The sequence below is a fragment of the Mustela nivalis genome (assembly GCF_964662115.1).
Source record: "Mustela nivalis genome assembly, chromosome: 2".
NCBI lineage: Eukaryota > Metazoa > Chordata > Mammalia > Carnivora > Mustelidae > Mustela > Mustela nivalis.
Genome location: NC_139021.1, coordinates 26,127,654 through 26,145,603, shown reverse-complemented (window position 1 = coordinate 26,145,603; position 17,950 = coordinate 26,127,654). Strand labels below are relative to the sequence as shown.

Sequence of the window (17,950 nt, the reverse complement as noted above, 5' to 3'; positions counted from 1 at the left end):
ATATATATTATTTAGATGGTTACTATTTATATATTTTTTAAATTCCCATGATGCTGAAATTATAAGATCAAAGATGCTTTTCCAAACCAGTTCTGGTAAATAATAAGAATTTGTGAATACTATTCATTAGTCAAAGAAAAGCAGATGTTTTGATATTTTATTAAAATACATCTATTCAACAGGAAGTCAGCTTTTTAAATGTTGGTAAGCCACTGTGGTTATAACTTTTCACAGAATTCTAATAAGTGATTAATATTTCCTGCATCAACAGGAATCCTCAACAGAACAAGAAAACAATAGAAAACAGAACGAGGAAACAATAGTCCTTTTATTTCTCATTTATTTATACATGCCTCTGAGAGTTACCTTTCATGAATTAAAATTATAGTTTAACAGATAAAAGAACCCATTTTGGGTGTTTGGTAATATCTATGCTTATTTTAACTTGGTTTTGTTCAATTTTAAATTATAATTGATCAATTTTATATTGTATTTGTTTTACATAAATTCCTTCTTATAAGTAGATTATAGGTAAGACCCATTACTTATTAACTGAGAATATTCTGCATGTTTTTAATTTGAGGATTCATAGTTGTTTGGGACACCTCTATAATGTGGGTAGAATAAATCAAATATATTTCACCTGGAAAAAATAATGTGATATCCTAAATATTCAAAACTTTCAAAGTCCAATGACTTTGAGTTTCTTGTATAACTGATGTTGCACTTGTCTTTATGACTATACCTAGTTAAGAGATTATTCTTTAAAAACAAGATCTAGTCCAAAGATCTAAAATGTGCCATTTGTTGAATAAGAAGCTTGTCATTCTGTTTGCTGTAACAAGATACAGTGTTCTGGCAGTGCCTCAATTGTTAACAAAATACAAATGAAAAAGAAAGATCCCTGTCAAGTTAGCTAAACAGTGAAGAAAAAATGACATGGTGTCTGGCTACATTTTAGATTTGTTGCTCTGAGAGCACGTTTTTGCATGCTCAGAGTGAAAGTCTTCAGTGACCCTGCCTACTCTTTTTTTTTTTTAAAGATTTTATTTATTTATTTGGCAGAGAGAGATCACAAATAGGCAGAGAGGCAGGCAGAGAGAGAGAGGAGGAAGCAGGCTCCCTGCTGAGCAGAGAGCCTGATGCGGGACTCGATCCCAGGACCCTGAGATCATGACCTGAGCCGAAGGCAGCGGCTTAACCCACTGAGCCACCCAGGTGCCGAACCCTGTTCACTCTTAACACTCTTTTCTTTCTGCAGACTCCATACTAAAGTAATCTCAAGCTCTGGGTCAATCATTTTCCCATAGCAAAGTAATGGGAATGGTAGAAGTATGAGCAAATTATAATGGGGGGGTGGATTACCTGAGTGGCTCATTTGGTTAAGACTTGGACTCTTGATTGTGACTCACATCATGATCTCAGGGTTGTGACAGCAAGACCCATATGGGGCTCTGTGCTGGGCATGGAACCTTCTTAAGATTCTCTCTCTCCCTCTCTTTCTGCCCCTCCGACCCCCACTTATTCATGTTTGCTCTCTCTCTCTCTCTCTCAAATAACAGTAATAATAATTTTTAAAGTTTATGGAAGTGTATGAATGTTTAGAGTAAAGGCATTAATCACATAACAACAAATGAAGAATAATAAAACAATGTGCATTTTTAATTCTTATTTTCAAGAGGGTCATCTGCAAAATTCTTTCCAATGTTTATATTTTTGGAAGTTCCAATGATCCAAATGCAAAAGTTAAACAGAGTTACTCTTTTGTTAATGCGTTTTTCCATTTGTGGATAATATACTTCACCTTGACAAGCAGGGACTGGTGCATCCCAGGCGTGATACCCATAGGAAGACTTCCTGCACACAGCACTGCTTTTCCCAACAAGTCGGAATCCTCGGTCACAAGCCCAGCGGACCACACTATTAAGCTGTCCACCTGTCTGACTGATAATGTATCCATGAGGTGGAGATTCTGGTGTACTACAGTAGAAAGCTTTTCAAAAGACAAAAGAATCACTGTATAATTAATGAATCAGAAATTCTTCCCAATCCAGTATTGTAATTACCATCTGTGAGAATTTTACTTCCTATGAACATCATAGAATTTTTTATCCTCTTGAATATCCACTGGCATAACTTTCGGGAGACAAAACTAACTGAACTTTTTATCATCACAGAAGAGGTCTTCTGAATTGAAATACCCATATTTCTCTTAACACCCTGGTGGTTCAAAATCTACAAATATTTCAGTGAATTTTGGAAGCTGGACCTCTTGTAAATTGAAGGACCTAAATGCCACAGTCTTCGTAGTAATATTTGAGAGCATGTTGTTTACATGTAACTTTGAAGTTATTTCTAGACACCTATATCATGTTAGGTCATGCATTTCACTTGGATTGATGTCTAAATAGACTCCCCACATCCCATAATCCTCTCTCCAAGTTTATTAAAGAGTTTCCATGCTGTCAAGAATGCTTACATATGGTGATAAAAATGTCAATAAAATAAAACTTTCTTCATCTTCTGAAGTCTGAAATGTCAAAAGATAATGTCAAATGGCTTTTTCATATATATGTACTTTTAAGACTATTCAGCCGGGCAGGATCTATTTACCCTTTGAAACTTCACTGTATTCATCCGAGAAAAATAAGATGTTAGCAGTAACTAGAAAGAAATAGATTGGACTTGGAATATATATGTCATAGCCTGTTATTTCTAAAGAAAAATATATAATATAGCAAGCTACTCTTGGGGTTAAAGTGGTGTTTTCAACATATTTATACCAAAATTTATCACGAATATCAACATAAATAAGGATTTAGTATATACTATAGTCAATTTAATGCTTATAATTGATTTGAATAATTTCCCTTTAGGTTGTTGTGATCATTAAAGCTACAATTTAATGTGCTGATTTTTTTTTTAGGTTTATTTATACTTTATACTTTTTTTTAAATTTTTTATTTTTTATAAACATATATTTTTATCCCCAGGGGTACAGGTCTGTGAATCACCAGGTTTACACACTTCACAGCACTCACCAAAGCATAATGTGCTGATTTTTAAATTCCATCTTTGGGTACAAATTTAATAAAAAGACATTTATATTATACACATGCTAGAAATAATTTCAAATATGAAAAAAATTAATGATGATTAGGGCATACATTTGAATTTTTAAAACATTTCTTCTTTGAATGCCTATAATATTTTTAAATCTATTGTAGGACAAAATTTATATATATAATAGTAGTGAGAGGTCAGTGACAAGTCAATTTTAAAATGTAAAAGACAAATTGCTAATAAATTAAAATCAAATTATCATCTTATAGTTTTAAAATAAAAATAGACAAAAATTACTTTATTTGAATACTATATATGCAAATTTATATAAATGAGTAAATATGAGAGTATATTTTAAGAACTAAAATTCAAATTTTTGAAGACCAGGGTCAGAATTATTTATAAAATATTTATGAAAGTAATTTCCAGTTGAACTGATTAGCCATGACCACTGGCTTGGGGAAACATGGCCCAAGCACTGTACAGGAAAGAGATGCCTAATTTGTTCTAAAATATCCTGTTATTGAGCACATACCCATGCCTCTGACATGACTTAGGATGGGAAAAAAAAGGAAAGTAACTTTTGCACAATGACTATTTATCCACACTTACTCAACAAGAAAAGAAAATTAGTGGCTTAGTATCATTACACCTTATAAACAGGAAGACATATAGAAAAGTTATTTCATCTTGATATTAAAAAGGTTTTCAGTCCATATCTTTCTAAATACTACTCAGTGAAAAGCATTAAGGACAAAACAATTCTTTTTTTTTCCAAAACTAAAGGTTTTTTATGATGTGTTAGTCATGTCCGTTTTAACATTAGCAATATCATAAATAGGTGGATAATATCAAAATCAAAGCTTTTTGCCATTTTATGTTTATTTTTTTGTTTAACCTTCTTGTATAAAAGGTTTATTAAATAGGTCAGATAGACACACTTGAGCAACAATTTTGTGAGAATGCAAGGGAAACAAATCTATTGGGAAAAAGCATTAAAAATATCAGAGTTTAACTTATGTATAAGTCATCAATATCCTAAATGCTTTTAATCCTTTCAAAAACCCCAAGAGGAGGATTATCATGACCATGGGGACACAGACACAAGATTACATAAACTGCTCAAGAAGCCTTAGTGGAGGAGCTGTGGTTTAGATTTATGTCTAATTGAATTATGTCTATGTTTGTGCTCTGTAGCCACAACCAAACCGAGGAAGTAAATGAGATGTGTACTGAAGTTCTAAGTATCACATACCTATATATCTTATCCGGAAACCTTTTTTGTTATTGCCATGATCTGCTGACCATTGGAGAAATACTTCATGACCATTGCTTGTTACATTAAAAGCAGATGAGTAATCTCCACTGAGGGAAATAAGCACTGGACTTTGAATATTTGGTCCTTTAGAAAGAAAATAATACAATTTAAACATAACTGAACAGTCATGTTCTAATCTATCTTTAATATTTTATATATTTAGAATAGTATTAGATATGGTGACATTGCTCCAAAACCAATTTGTTTCATCAACAGTAGCTTAAAACATAATATCTTTGTTTTAGATATTTAATTCCACAGAAGAGTCTACAATTTGTAAATAATTAGCTAACTACAGTTTTCACATGGTATGTAGATAAACTGGATGTTGATACTTCTAAAAATAGGTACAAGATAAAATATAAGCTGTTGTTTCTCGTATAAGCAGTTATTTACACTGAATGTCTGCAAGTATAAACCAGAGTAGTAGTTGAACTGGATTTATGAATACGCAGTATATATAAACCATGGTTACCGTCATACACTTGAAGAACATCAAATTCCTTTTCTGTCTGGAAGAACTCTACAAACATGCTGATATTATATCCTTTTTCTACTGAGATGCTCCAGGCACACATCTGAAGGTTTGGGTAACTCTCAGGATATCCAGGACTCAATATGACTCCTGTGGAATCTAGGCGTAATTCGTTGGCCGGGCAGAGCACTATCAAAGAAAGAGATCATTAAATAATGCTAGTCTTCTAGACCTAAGTGAAAACTTCATTTTAAACACTCAGTACTCTGCTTTCAGGTTTAATAACTATAAAGGAGACGATACCTTGAATTATGTGTTAGAAGAGATAATTTGTATTAAACTCGCAGTTCAAAAAATGGAGGAATGACTCAAAAATTATGGTACTGATTTCCTTTTTTTTTTTAATTACATGGAAGAAGAATTGCTTTTCTGTATAATAAATACATAGATAATAAAAAATAAGACATTTATCCCCCATATTATAAATACATAGATAATTAAAAGATAAGACATTTTCTTCTTCGATTTCTTTATATTCTCTCTTTACCTTTCCTCATCTTCGTATGTCCCCTCCTTCTGCCTCTCTCATCTAGGTCTTGGCCTGCCCTTTTCCTTCTTTCCTTCTTTTTTTTTTTTTAACTCACTCTCTTCTCTTTTCAATTTTTAACTCACTCAGGTATGTAGAAATAAATACTTTCAAGAGTATTAATTCTGGGCAAGGCTACTCCTGATCTCAGAAATGTGGCTAAACCATGAAAATTTAACTGATTATCTTTCAGTTCTTTGTGCAATTGAGCTAGGAAACACCAAATATAGTTGCTGGAATATAGATGACTAGATGAAGGATTTAAATAATTTATCATTTCCTGGATGAAAGGACAATGAAATATTTTGAGTTGTAAAGTCTCCATGTGATAAAGGGATAGAAAAGAATAAGACCTGTGGATTATGGCAACATATAATGGCTCTTTTATCAAGTTAATAACTTGAAAAGAAATAATTCAAAGCTACCATAACTAATATTGAGATATTTGGGGACTAGAGACCATAACACAGTTGAATATACTAAAAATACAACACCAAATACAGAATATAATAAAGCTAAAATATGTAAGAGCTGGTTTTTGTTTTTTCAATTTTTGGCTTTTACTTCTGTTTCTTTTCCTTTGATCTGAGATACCTGCTTCTTGGATATGAATTGAAGATTTTCAAAAATAATTAAGTAAGTGGTAGCAGGTCATTCTCAGTCTAAAAAGAGAAACCTGACCGTTGCTTTTCACAAAATTACAAATACATAAAATAAAAGAGTTAACTTGACAGTTGGAAATGGAATGGAAAATTTGAGTCAAAATGAAAAACATTCCTGAATAGATAGCTATGGCATATTGAAATGATAGATTGCATATAACTGCATGAGAAGTTAAGTTTTAAGGAAAGGTTTTTTTAAGGTGTGCTCAGGTATTTAATACTTTCAGAATACTTAGCTAAGTATCTTTTTGGGTTACTGAGCATGTTACTTCTTCACAAAAACCATTCAGCAACTTTATAGTTTGACACAAAGTCCTCCAAGTTCAGTCATTTCCTACCTCCCCAACTTTGTTTCCTGCTGCTCCACCACTGAAATGAAATGCTCCAAACATATTGGATGAACTACTTACAGCTTTTTGAACTCAGCACATTCCTTCATGCTCCTGTTTCAAATGTCCTTCTTTCATCTGCCGCATTTGAAATGTTAGTGCATTTCAACGCCCAGATGAAGGGTCTTGTCCTTTGTGAAAACTTCCTGAACCTCTCCTCCATCAACCTGAGCAGAATTGTTGATTTCCTTCTTGGTGTTTCCATAATGTACACTTCTATTATTGCAGTTAGCAATTTCATGGCTATATTGTGTGAGTGTGTGTATTATTATTTTTTTTTTGTCTCCCTTCCTAGGCTTCGGTTATTAAAAAGGAAGTGCCATGTCTGCCATGTCTTATTTAATGTGTTGATCCCAATATTCTAAACTGAAAAATACTCCATATTACTTTTGAAAAGCTGATATGATTCAATATAATTTACTATAGATACACAAATTAACCTATTTGCCTACTATTCAACACATACCAAGAAACTCAATCAATTTATTGATTGTGACACTTAAGCACTTTTTGTGCATTATGTCACTTGTCACAACAACTATAGAAAGTATGTACAATTTTCACCCCCATTGTACATATAGGGGAACTGATGTTCAGAAAGTTTAAAATGCATAAAGTGTCACAAGTTTACCTGGATGGATCCCACAGTTATAACCATCATTACACCACCCCTTTTACTTCATCTATATCAAACTCTTTAAAGAGCAACACATGTTGCTTTCCATATTTTAAATGTGATATAGAAAATTAAAAGGATAAAAGGAAGAATAACAAAATTGTTGCAGCCCCTTTTAGGAAAAGTGAAAAAAATATTAAATAATTTAAGACAGACTAAAAACAATGCATATTAATTCTACCAGACTCCAAAAAGAATGTCTATTTTAGAAAGCTTGTGAATTAACTCAAATAAAGAAAAAAGTAAAGTCAGAGTTTTGGCTTAAGTGCCAGGTCAATAATTAATATAGTAACACTGCATAATCAGTAAACTGATTCTGAGGGGTGATTTTTTACTTTTTAGCTAGTATCTGAAGTGTCATTATAAGTAAAAAAATAGTCTTTTTTGTGTTCTCTATAGTACATAGAACAAGAAGAGAGGTAATTACTAATCTATAGAAAATTCTGATTCTAGAAAAATATTGAAAGTCTGAGAGATGAGAGATTATTACATAGCTAAGCTATCTGGGTTGTATTATTTTAATTTTTAGAAATTTATTAAATTGGGATCCAGATAGCCCCCCCAAAATTAAGTGTTGCCCTCCAAGAACTCATGATGTATTCATATATTGGGGTCAAAGAAGTCTTGACATGTAATAGCTTGTTCACAAATTCCTGTGTCTGCCCAAGTTATTTTTCCATGTATAACTTCCCAAAAGGTTAAAAATCTATTCTCCACATTTATATGTCTAAATATTTGAATATGTATCCTACATAATTCTTTTTTTTTAATATTTTATTTATTTATTTGACAGAGAGAGATTACAAGTAGGCAGAGAGAGAGAGAGAGGAGGAAGCAGGCTCCCTGCTGAGCAGACTTGATCCCAGGACCCTGAGATCATGACCTGAGCCGAAGGCAGCGGCTTAACCCACTGAGCCACCCAGGCGCCCTCCTACATAATTCTAAGTGGTGAAAAGATAGCCTTGTATAAAGGAGGAAATTGAATGAATGACACTTAAATATCAAGATTATAGGTAATAGACTTCAGAAAATCCAAACAATTTCAAAATGCTCTAAAGTCACTGACTTCGAGAAAGGAAAATTATCACATTGGTGCTGGTTTTTACCTCCAAACATGTCTTTCTGTAAAGCCCCTTGTGAAAATCCTTCCGTTTTATTGTAAGGATTTCAATGAGGTAGAAAATTAAATGTTAATTCCTACTTATATAATGTTTGAAATAATAAAAAGAAGTTTTCTTTTAGGTTCATTGTAACAGTTAAGATACTGCACAGGAAACAGATTTCCATTGCTCGGGAATAAACCTCAAAGAAGAAAGTAACCTAAGATAATTTGGGGAGAGACAATCAAGTTCTATTCAATTTTATTCAAATTAACCAATATTTATAATTAGTTATTATGTGGTAGACACTGTTCTGGGCCCTAGGGGATTACACAAATTAACAATACATGATTTCCGAACATCAAAACTTAGCAAATTATGCAAGATCCATCAGGGTCTTGCCCTTATATTTCCATAGCGAATTCCTTTTGTGTTTTTTATTTTTGTGTCTTTGTATATTCATCTGTCACTTCGACCACCATTTTTCTATCTCTGTTCTATGAAAGTCTTACTTATCATTTGGAACCAAGACTCAGGGAGCAATGGTGACATCAAGCTTTTCCTGCCCCATAAATAGTTAAACATTACATGATTTGATATCTCCCTGGCCTGTTTCCTTAACACTCTATTACTACCACCTGTATGGCTGTCATATCCCTTAAATCATGTTGCCCTCACAGCAGGGACCATTTATAGCTTGTTTGTTTGTTTGTTTTTTACTCAAACGTTCTGCTTAACAGGTGCTCCATTAAAGTTTAACAAATTTACTGGTTAGAACAGAAACTATTTCAAATAAAGGCAGTCAACATTGGGGACTTTATTTAAGGTTTCTCTTATTTTCCATCCCCATTTCCACCCCTCATGACAAAATTAATTTAAATAAATTGAACTAACTTCAGGATAAACTAAAAAGGAAAGAAAAAAGCAAACCTTGGGAGAATAAAAAAATGTTTAAAGTTAAACCTGAGAGTAATTTAAAAAAAGACACCACGTAAGAGTTCTATAACTTTTAACATTATGGCCAGTTAAATATTTAGTATTTATGTAAAATGGACTTTTCTCAATTCTGCCAATCAAATATAAAACAATACTCAAAGATCAATAATCATAAGAATTGGTACCTTGACAAATGGGAGGTGCTCCATCCATCTGGAGTCTTTCTCCTAATCTGCATGTCAGAATTGCATTGCCGACCAAAGTAAATCCTGGAAGACACTGATACCTAATAATGTCACCTATTTAAAAAAATAATAATAATAAGAGGCTTCAGATAGGCAACAAGGTGATGGTTAAAAATGAGCATGTTTCAATTGTAAAATCTGTAAATATTGCAGAATATTCTTTATTTTTAGTCATTTTCAATTGGTATAAAATTCCATCAGTTACAAGCAGGGATAATATTCAAAAATTTGAACTACAACTGCTTCATAGACACTGACCAATCAGAACTGAAGCCAAGAGCAAATTAGCTCCTACTACAGTAAGATCTAACATATGTATACCAGTTGGATATAAGCAATAGTGGTAAGGAAACAATCTAGTTGGTCATTAAAAATATATCAAGCAGTTAAAAGGATTCAAAGTTTCACTCTATATGAAGATTAAATTTACAGTAGTCATTAATAATTTCTTAATTCCCCAAAGTCAGTATCATGATAACAATAAGTTTGTTATGGCAACATTCTTTTGTTACATCATTTTTCAAAATATGAGATATTATTGGGATTGAATTTCCAACCTAGCTTTAAAAAGACTTTATTTTCAAATTGAACATAATCCACCACTTATTTTCAAAGGTATGGAAATAAAGCATTCTAATATACCCTACATATTCTTCATTGTACGTTTTAGGCTTAAACCTGAATTCAAAAAACATTTGTGTGTCAGAAAAGGCAACAAAAATAATACTTTGGAAGAAACCACCAGAATAAATTTTATGGTTCAAATTCCCATACTGGTTTTCCAGTTGTACATTCTAGACATACATGATTCTTGCTTTTGTCTATACTCCCTGTTGGTCTTTTCACTGTCACCCAATCTTAAGAATTCCCAACAATCCAAAGAAAGAGGTTCTAAGATAGGTTGCTATTATTCTTTTTTGTTTCTTTTTAAGCAAACATCTCTATTAATAGTATGTTTTTTAAAAAACTTGTCAGACTTTACCTATTTCAAATTCATCATCTTCTGTCAAAATTTCAGCATTGGGTACCGGTGGTGGAGGTTGGCACACTCTTAGTTGATAAGCTATAAAAATAGACAATGTGTTATTCCTTCTCTGAGAAAGTGTATACGTGAAAAAGCCCAAAATTATGCAAGGGTTATTTATAAGAATAAAAATCAATGGTATAATTTATCAAGTTTTAATTATTTATTTTTTAAACAGACTACAATATTGAGGGACAATAAATCATTCCTTAGATACCAAAATATTCTCCCGTGGTAAGAACACTTACCTATAACTCCTTTTTTCGTATCCTCATTCTATTCCTCCTTATTATGTGCTTCAAAACACCTGTTATTTTTCTCTCTGACATGATCACAATTTGGAATTATATATTCATATTTGTTATGTGCTCAATGCCTATCTTCCCCAAGGTTCACCACAGAATCCTTGTACCTAGCAAAGTGGCTGGCATATAGCTATAATTGCAAACAGGCACTCAATGTTTACTCTTTTTCAGGAGATATTTTAAACACTTTACTTATAATAACTCTACTATTCCTCACAAAAATGTTATTTATTTTATTACTTAATTTATGATTAGGTCTATAATTATTCCCATTTTATAACAGAAAACTGTTAAAGAGAATTAAATAATTTGTCTAAATTACACAGCTACAATGTGACAAATCTGGGATTTGAACCTAGGAGTTCTGACTCTGGAGACTTCTCATACATGCTATATTAATATACTCGTGAAATACCTACTTGTTGAATTTCATGTTTCTAATAATCTACATCACTTGAATAGATCACCCCATTACATTGGAAATATTCCTATTTGGCATAATTTAAAGGCCACACAAAAAAAGGCCCTTTATGAATCCAAGCATCATGACTACTGGACCCATCTGATACCTATACACAATTGTTTGCTTGATTAAAGTCTTATTTTTACTAAGCTTTTAAAGAATGTAATATCATTTTTTTTAATTTTTTATTTTTTATAAACATATATTTTTATCCCCAGGGGTACAGGTCTGTGAATCACCAGGTTTACACACTTCACAGCACTCACCAAATCACATACCCTCCCCAATGTCCATAATCCCACCCCCTTCTCCCAAACCCCCTCCCCCCAGCAACCCTCAGTTTGTTTTGTGAGATTAAGAGTCACTTATGGTTTGTCTCCCTCCCAATCCCATCTTGTTTCATTTATTCTTCTTCTACCCACTTAAGCCTCCATGTTGCATCGGTTCCTCAAAATGTTGAAAATAGAACTGCCCTATGACCCAGCAATTGCACTATTGGGTATTTACCCTAAAGATACAAATGTAGTGATCCAAAGGGGCACATGCACCCGAATGTTTATAGCAGCAAGAATGTAATATCATTTTGTTCAGTTAAGAAACACACTTGATTACTATAATAACATTTGAAAAAAAGTGTGTTCCATATGCTTAATTTTATTACTTAAACTTGGGAGTAAACTTATTTATGTTAACTCAATGAGCAAAGAAATTGACACACAACTCGTACAGGGTTAAGCCATGACTCGAGCCTCTGTCCTCTACTCCAAAGTCCATACCTTCAGTATTGCTCCTACCATGAGAAAATTATGACAGTACTGAGGCGCACCAACTGGACCACTTAAAAAAGACTGCTCTAAAAGGAGATGGGTAAAATACATTATAAAGAATGAGTAAAAATTTTCCAGTTCTGAAGGGTAATCATGTGCATTAGAGCATTTCAAATAGAGGAGAAAACATGAGCAAAAATTTGGGCATCGGTTCATCATCATGTAACAAAAAGCCATTTATATAAGAGGCCAATTGGTTAATACACCTCCAGGTTACTAAGCACAGAAAAAAGATGAAAATTTTTCAAAATGTAGCTGAAGAGGAATGAATCAAGGAAAATTTTTGTTTCAATTTCCTGCTGTAAATTGTTGTATGTCTCATCAAACATCTTCCTTCTAGTACTTCAACCTGTTTATAAAATAAAAGCACTTGCTGTGCAATGATGATAATTTGCAAGTAAAACACTGCTCTACACAGAAGGGTTACCACTAGAGAAAAAACCCTGGGAAGGAAAAGTTTAGCCCAGATTTCTGAGAAAAGTTTTGTTTAGAGTACCATTAGGAATTTTGAAAATAATTTTCCTGAATTTAGAACTTAAAAGGGGTATAATAACCAAGGCAAATGGTAATTATAATAAATGCCAACAAGATAAAAGAAAGGGGATAGGAAGAGAGCACCCGTGGAGAAATCCTTAGAAGACTATGCTTCAGAGAATAGTATCTTAACTAATCTTGACATAGAACAGAGATCAACTCAGAAGTTAGTGAAGTGTAGAGATGCCCACATGTGTATTGTTTCACTTTTGTCAGCTGATAAATTTATTTTTGATTATCATGCTAATGATAAATTAATTATTTTAAAGGAAAAGTACATTTATATCAATAAGGAAACCATGACTATCACTATCTGTGGAACATGCTTAGAATAACCTACATTTCAGTTGCAGAGTTTAAAAGACCAAGGGTTGTAAATATTATTTATGAGGAATATGATGTTCAGAGATATTATGCTAGTTTCCCAAGATCACATGAGTGCTGTGAGCTAAATTCTGTCCTATTCCCCGTTCTTTACCATAACCTACAGTTTTATAAACTATGTCCCTGGAGCCAAGGAATCACCTTGGGGTCATGGAGGCCTGAGGAGTTGTAATGTCTAGCCTCTCACCTCTACCACATAAGAACAATTCTATGCTCATCAATTTTATAGATTTGAATTCTGAATAAACTTTCCTTTGAACAAATTTTTTACAACCCTACCTAAGTAATTTCATTGATTCTTTTGATGTCAAGTCTTACTTGTGTTTTAATTCCCAACTTTATGTCACCTGGAAAAACACCTCTTCTGGATAAACAAATATTTACTAAATAACCTATAAATCACTGGTTTCTTAAGAAGGGAATGAGTCTCTAAACAGTATTTCCTAGGATAACTCTCCACTGTAAAATTGCAAATGGGCACAAAATAGGAGCAATTATGGATAAGAGTGCGAGAAAATGAGATCTAAGCAGGCCCTGAGATGGTTTTCACTGTTGAAATATGTAATTCTGACTATGATGTAAAGGAGAAGGAAATATTGAAAGAAATCCCCTTGCATCTGCTTTTCTTTTGACTCTCAAAGACAAAGTATTACAAAAAGATTAATCATAAACAGTTTTCAACAATTCTGTCCTCAGTCTTCATCAATTTCTACTCTTTCGTTTACTAAAATAGTCTAAAATGTGTCCAGTGTCTTCCCCTTTTTTCTGCCAACATCTCAGTGTAGAACCCTGTCATTTAATACCTATTGTACTGAGTTCAGTAGTACCCAACAAAATTGTGTCTTTCTTGGAACCTTAGAATGTTATTTGGAAATAAGGTTGTTGCAGATGTAATGAGTTAATTTGAGGTCATTTGAATTAAGTTAGGCCCTTAACCCACTATGACTTCTTATGAAGAGAGAAGACAGAGATGGACCAGAGCAAAGACATGTCCCAGGGAAAGGGAAGGGAATGCCGAAGATTTCCGGCTACCACCAGTAGCTAGGATGAGGCAAGGAAGGATCCTCACCAAAGCCTTCAGAGATAGTATGGCCCTATAGATACACTGATTTCATACTTCTAGCTTCTAGAACTGTGAGAGAAAAAAATCTCTGCTTACTTAAGACATCGAGTTTGTGGTACCTTGTTGCAGCAGCCCTAGGGAATGAATACACGTGTATTATTAAATCTATAGGATGTTTCTTGCTTTCTGTGTCTTTCTAGAGCAATCCTTCCCACAGACAAAGGAGGTGATGGAAGGGAGGTAACACAATATGTTTCTTTGGATCCACTGTGTGCAAAGAACTCTGCAAGTTACTTTAAATGAGTTACTTCATTTAATCCCCGAATTACTACACCAAGATACGTGTAAATAGCTTATGTTGCTAAAAGGGACACTAAATTTCAGAACGGTTGAATTATTTGCCCAGTTCAATGAGCCAGAATTTGAGCCATATGCTTGAAAAACTAAGCCATATTTTCTCCAATATTTATAGATAAATCAACCTGGACTGGAGAATTATTTTGTTCTGCCATTTCCTTACTATTAATATGTAACTTGTCATGGCTTTACAGATTAAATTTATAATCTTAGATAAAACAAGTTTCTTATCTTAATTCTAATCAACTCTTCATATGAGATGTCTGCTATATTTCATGTGAACATTCTCATGTTCCTTATATTTACCATGTTAATCCCCTACTAGGCACTGTCATTTTTGATAACCTTGCCAGCCTGGAAATTGGTACCATAATACTTAGCCTTGAGTGTTCTACTATCTCAAATTATTACCCCTTTATCCATTAATGTATTAGTTTTTATTCCATGTTTAGCTTGTGTGGGACCATTCGGTACGTATTTACATTTCCAATAATGTCTAACAGTTCATTTTGTTATTTATTAAATACATATTATTGAGGGCCTAGTGTGTGTCAGATAGCATGTAATATGTGCTGGGAATGTGATCATGAACAAAGCAGACACAATCTTGCCCTTATAGTCATTAATTGTCGGTGAGAAAGATATTAATCAAATTATCTTATTAATGAGTAGAAATTACCTTGTGGAAACAAGGAGCGTGTGTGTGTGTGTGTGTGTGGTGTGTGTATGTGTGTGTGTGTATGTGCCTGCACGCAAGCATATGTGTGTTGGGGAGAGGAATGACACACAGAATAACCCAGGCAGAGGAATCAGCAAGTGTGTTGGATGGGGAGCTTTAGGAGGATGGGGTAGGGGTTGGGTGAGAGAGTCCTAGGCGGAGTGAGAAGGAGTAAGGAAGACCAGTAAGCTGGGGCTAAGTCCCCCAGGAGGCCAGGGGCCATGCTCAGGATTTGTTTATTATAATTGGAGGAAAATTTGCAAGTCTGTAAAGTCTTCTGTCTGGGAAGAATGGGATCAGATTTCTCCTTTAAAATATAACTCTGGCTAGGGTAGGAAAAATAAACACAATCGGAAGGGGACAAAGGTGAATATCCAGAGACTCCCCAAGACTCTATATTGCTGTGGCTGTTAAATAAACAATTGTTGTTCGGATCTAAAAAAAACTCACAAGTGTCCTCAAATGACTTGACATTAAATTAAAAGTCTTGATTATGTTCTCCAAGGGCCTCTAACTTTGTTTAATTAACTGTAGTCCCATCTATTAACCAGTTTATAATTTTAGCCACAAACGCAGAGTTTCCCTCCTCCACTTCAAACTCAAAGACCCGTGATTTGTTATGTCACCTATGATGCCATTCTCACCTCATAAAAAACATCAAACCACACTTCTACACTTTATCATAATAAACTTTGAAAAATCAAGCCTGTCTACAACATAACCTTTACTGTAGTCCCTTCTATTCCCTAATCAACATAGCTTCAAATGGCCAACGGTGTGACATTTGACGACATGTCTAAAACTATATTCTGTAGAATTTTATTTTTATCAGTCTTGCTTTCTTGAAAGCTATCTTCCCATCTCTTTATAATTTTGTCCTCAGATGACTAAAATAGAGACATTGTCACTGATCACATTAGCCGAGTTAACCTCTTGTAGAGACCGTGTTTCACAACTATTTGCCCTCTGGCAATTTTCACAGTCTAAGAATTATATCCCGCCCATTTTCTTGCACTAGAATATAAACTGTGTGGGAGCAGGGACTTTTGATTATCTTATTAACAGTTAATTGGGGCGGCTGGGTGGCTCAGTGGGTTAAAGCCAGGTCATGATCCCAGGGTCCTGGGATCGAGCCCCGCATTAGGCTCTCTGCGCGGCAGGAGTCCTGCTTCTCTTCCTCTCTCTCTCTCTGTCTGCCTCTCTGCCTACTTGTGATCTCTGTCTGTCAAATAAGTACATAAAATCTTAAAAAAAAAAACAAAAAACGTTAACTCCTCAGGTCATAATGTAACACCACATGGCAGTATTCAGTAAATATTTGCTGAGTGACTGAAGGCTAGGACAATGAAAGAATGAATGAAGAATGAACAAAACATACATATTAAACAAATCCTTACCATATTGAGTGTGGACTCCATCCAGCCTCTCTGGGTTTAAATCCTCTTTCTAATGCTGACAAATTGGGAAATCGAGGCCAAGTTACATAACCTTGACCTCACTTTTCCTCATTTGTAAGTAGTAATGATAATAGCAATAACTTTATGCCAACTTAAAGTGTGGTTATAAGGCTCAAAATGTTAATATATGCAAAGCCTGGCACATAGTAAGTACTCTACATGGGTAAGCTCTTATATCAAATTGGGAGTTTAATTCTTTCCATATATTTGGTGTTCCAGATGAATAAGAACACTTGGTAAAATATGCTTTCTGGTTTTTCCAAGTTTTGCTTTTCATTTTTGAAAAACATTTTGATCTGGCAATTACTGTAATAATTATGAGCAGTTTAGACATACTATCTTGGTCGGTAAAAGCAGAGTATAATAAGGCAATGGTTCAAGGTATGATGAATCAGGTGTGATGTAACCAGGGAATCCAACAGTGCAGCTTTGATTTTTTTGAAGATGTTTTTATCAAACCAATCAACATCACTGGGAAGAAAAATATATTCTCATTTTGTGTTGGTGAGTAAATACTTGTGTGCACAGGGCAGGCTGATCTAGTTTTTATTCTGGAAGCTGACTGCCTATATTCTAATCTTGGCTCTGGTATTTGTTAGCTCTATGACCTCAGGTAAACTGCTCAGACTCTGTGCTTCAGTTTTCTCAACTGCAAAATAAACATAAAGCTAAGATTGAGTTAATATATTGTAAAGTACTTAGAACTGCACCAGACACATATTATGATTTCAAAGGGAGAGTGCATTCTCTGTTTGGCAAAGGTTAACAGGAGCATGGCTGCTTTGATTACAGTTGTGCCCTGGACACATATCATCTCAATCTAACATGACTTTTCTCCAAACCCTGATGTCTTTCAAAGGGCTACTGCCCATGTGATTTCCCAGGACACATCAGACTATTCACTTTGTTTCTGTTGTGATTTAGGTTGGAGATTCGAAAATGCTGAGATTCCTTATTTGTTTTACACTGATGTACACTACACTGTAATAGAAATTTCTTAGCTTCAGCGACTCATTCTATAGTCATGTATATTGTTTTATGTGTCTTGGTCTTAATACTGCTATTATAGTGCTCTGGAAATCATATTCAATATATATTAATCATATCAATATATTCAATATAATTATATATAATATATCATATTCAATATATATAATCACTAATTGAAATAAAGCAATATCACATTCTCTATATTGTATAGGCTTTTGTTACTTTGGAAGAAAATAAACAGCTCTAGGATGAACCCCCAATACTGCATGATTCAGTACCATAGATTGACCTGGAAGTTACTTTTGAAATCACTTAGTCTGCTCTTATGTTGAAAGGAGAAAAAAAAGGCCTTAGAGAAGTGAAGTGAGGTACACAAAG

General features: G+C 33.8%; 1 protein-coding gene across 5 annotated transcripts in view; it reads right to left on the bottom strand.

The window, feature by feature from the left end:
- The window catches only part of CSMD3 (CUB and Sushi multiple domains 3), a 1,245,805-nt gene that overhangs the window by 79,377 nt on the left and 1,148,478 nt on the right, over positions 1-17,950 (bottom strand). For all 5 annotated transcript variants that reach the window (XM_082720053.1, XM_082720054.1, XM_082720055.1 and 2 more), the window contains 5 exons: positions 10,433-10,513; positions 9,391-9,504; positions 4,857-5,045; positions 4,319-4,465; positions 1,805-1,993 (listed from right to left, as the gene is read on the bottom strand). In XM_082720053.1, the coding sequence (XP_082576179.1) occupies positions 1,805-1,993; positions 4,319-4,465; positions 4,857-5,045; positions 9,391-9,504; positions 10,433-10,513 (720 nt within the window). The remainder of the gene's footprint in view (positions 1-1,804; positions 1,994-4,318; positions 4,466-4,856; positions 5,046-9,390; positions 9,505-10,432; positions 10,514-17,950) is intronic.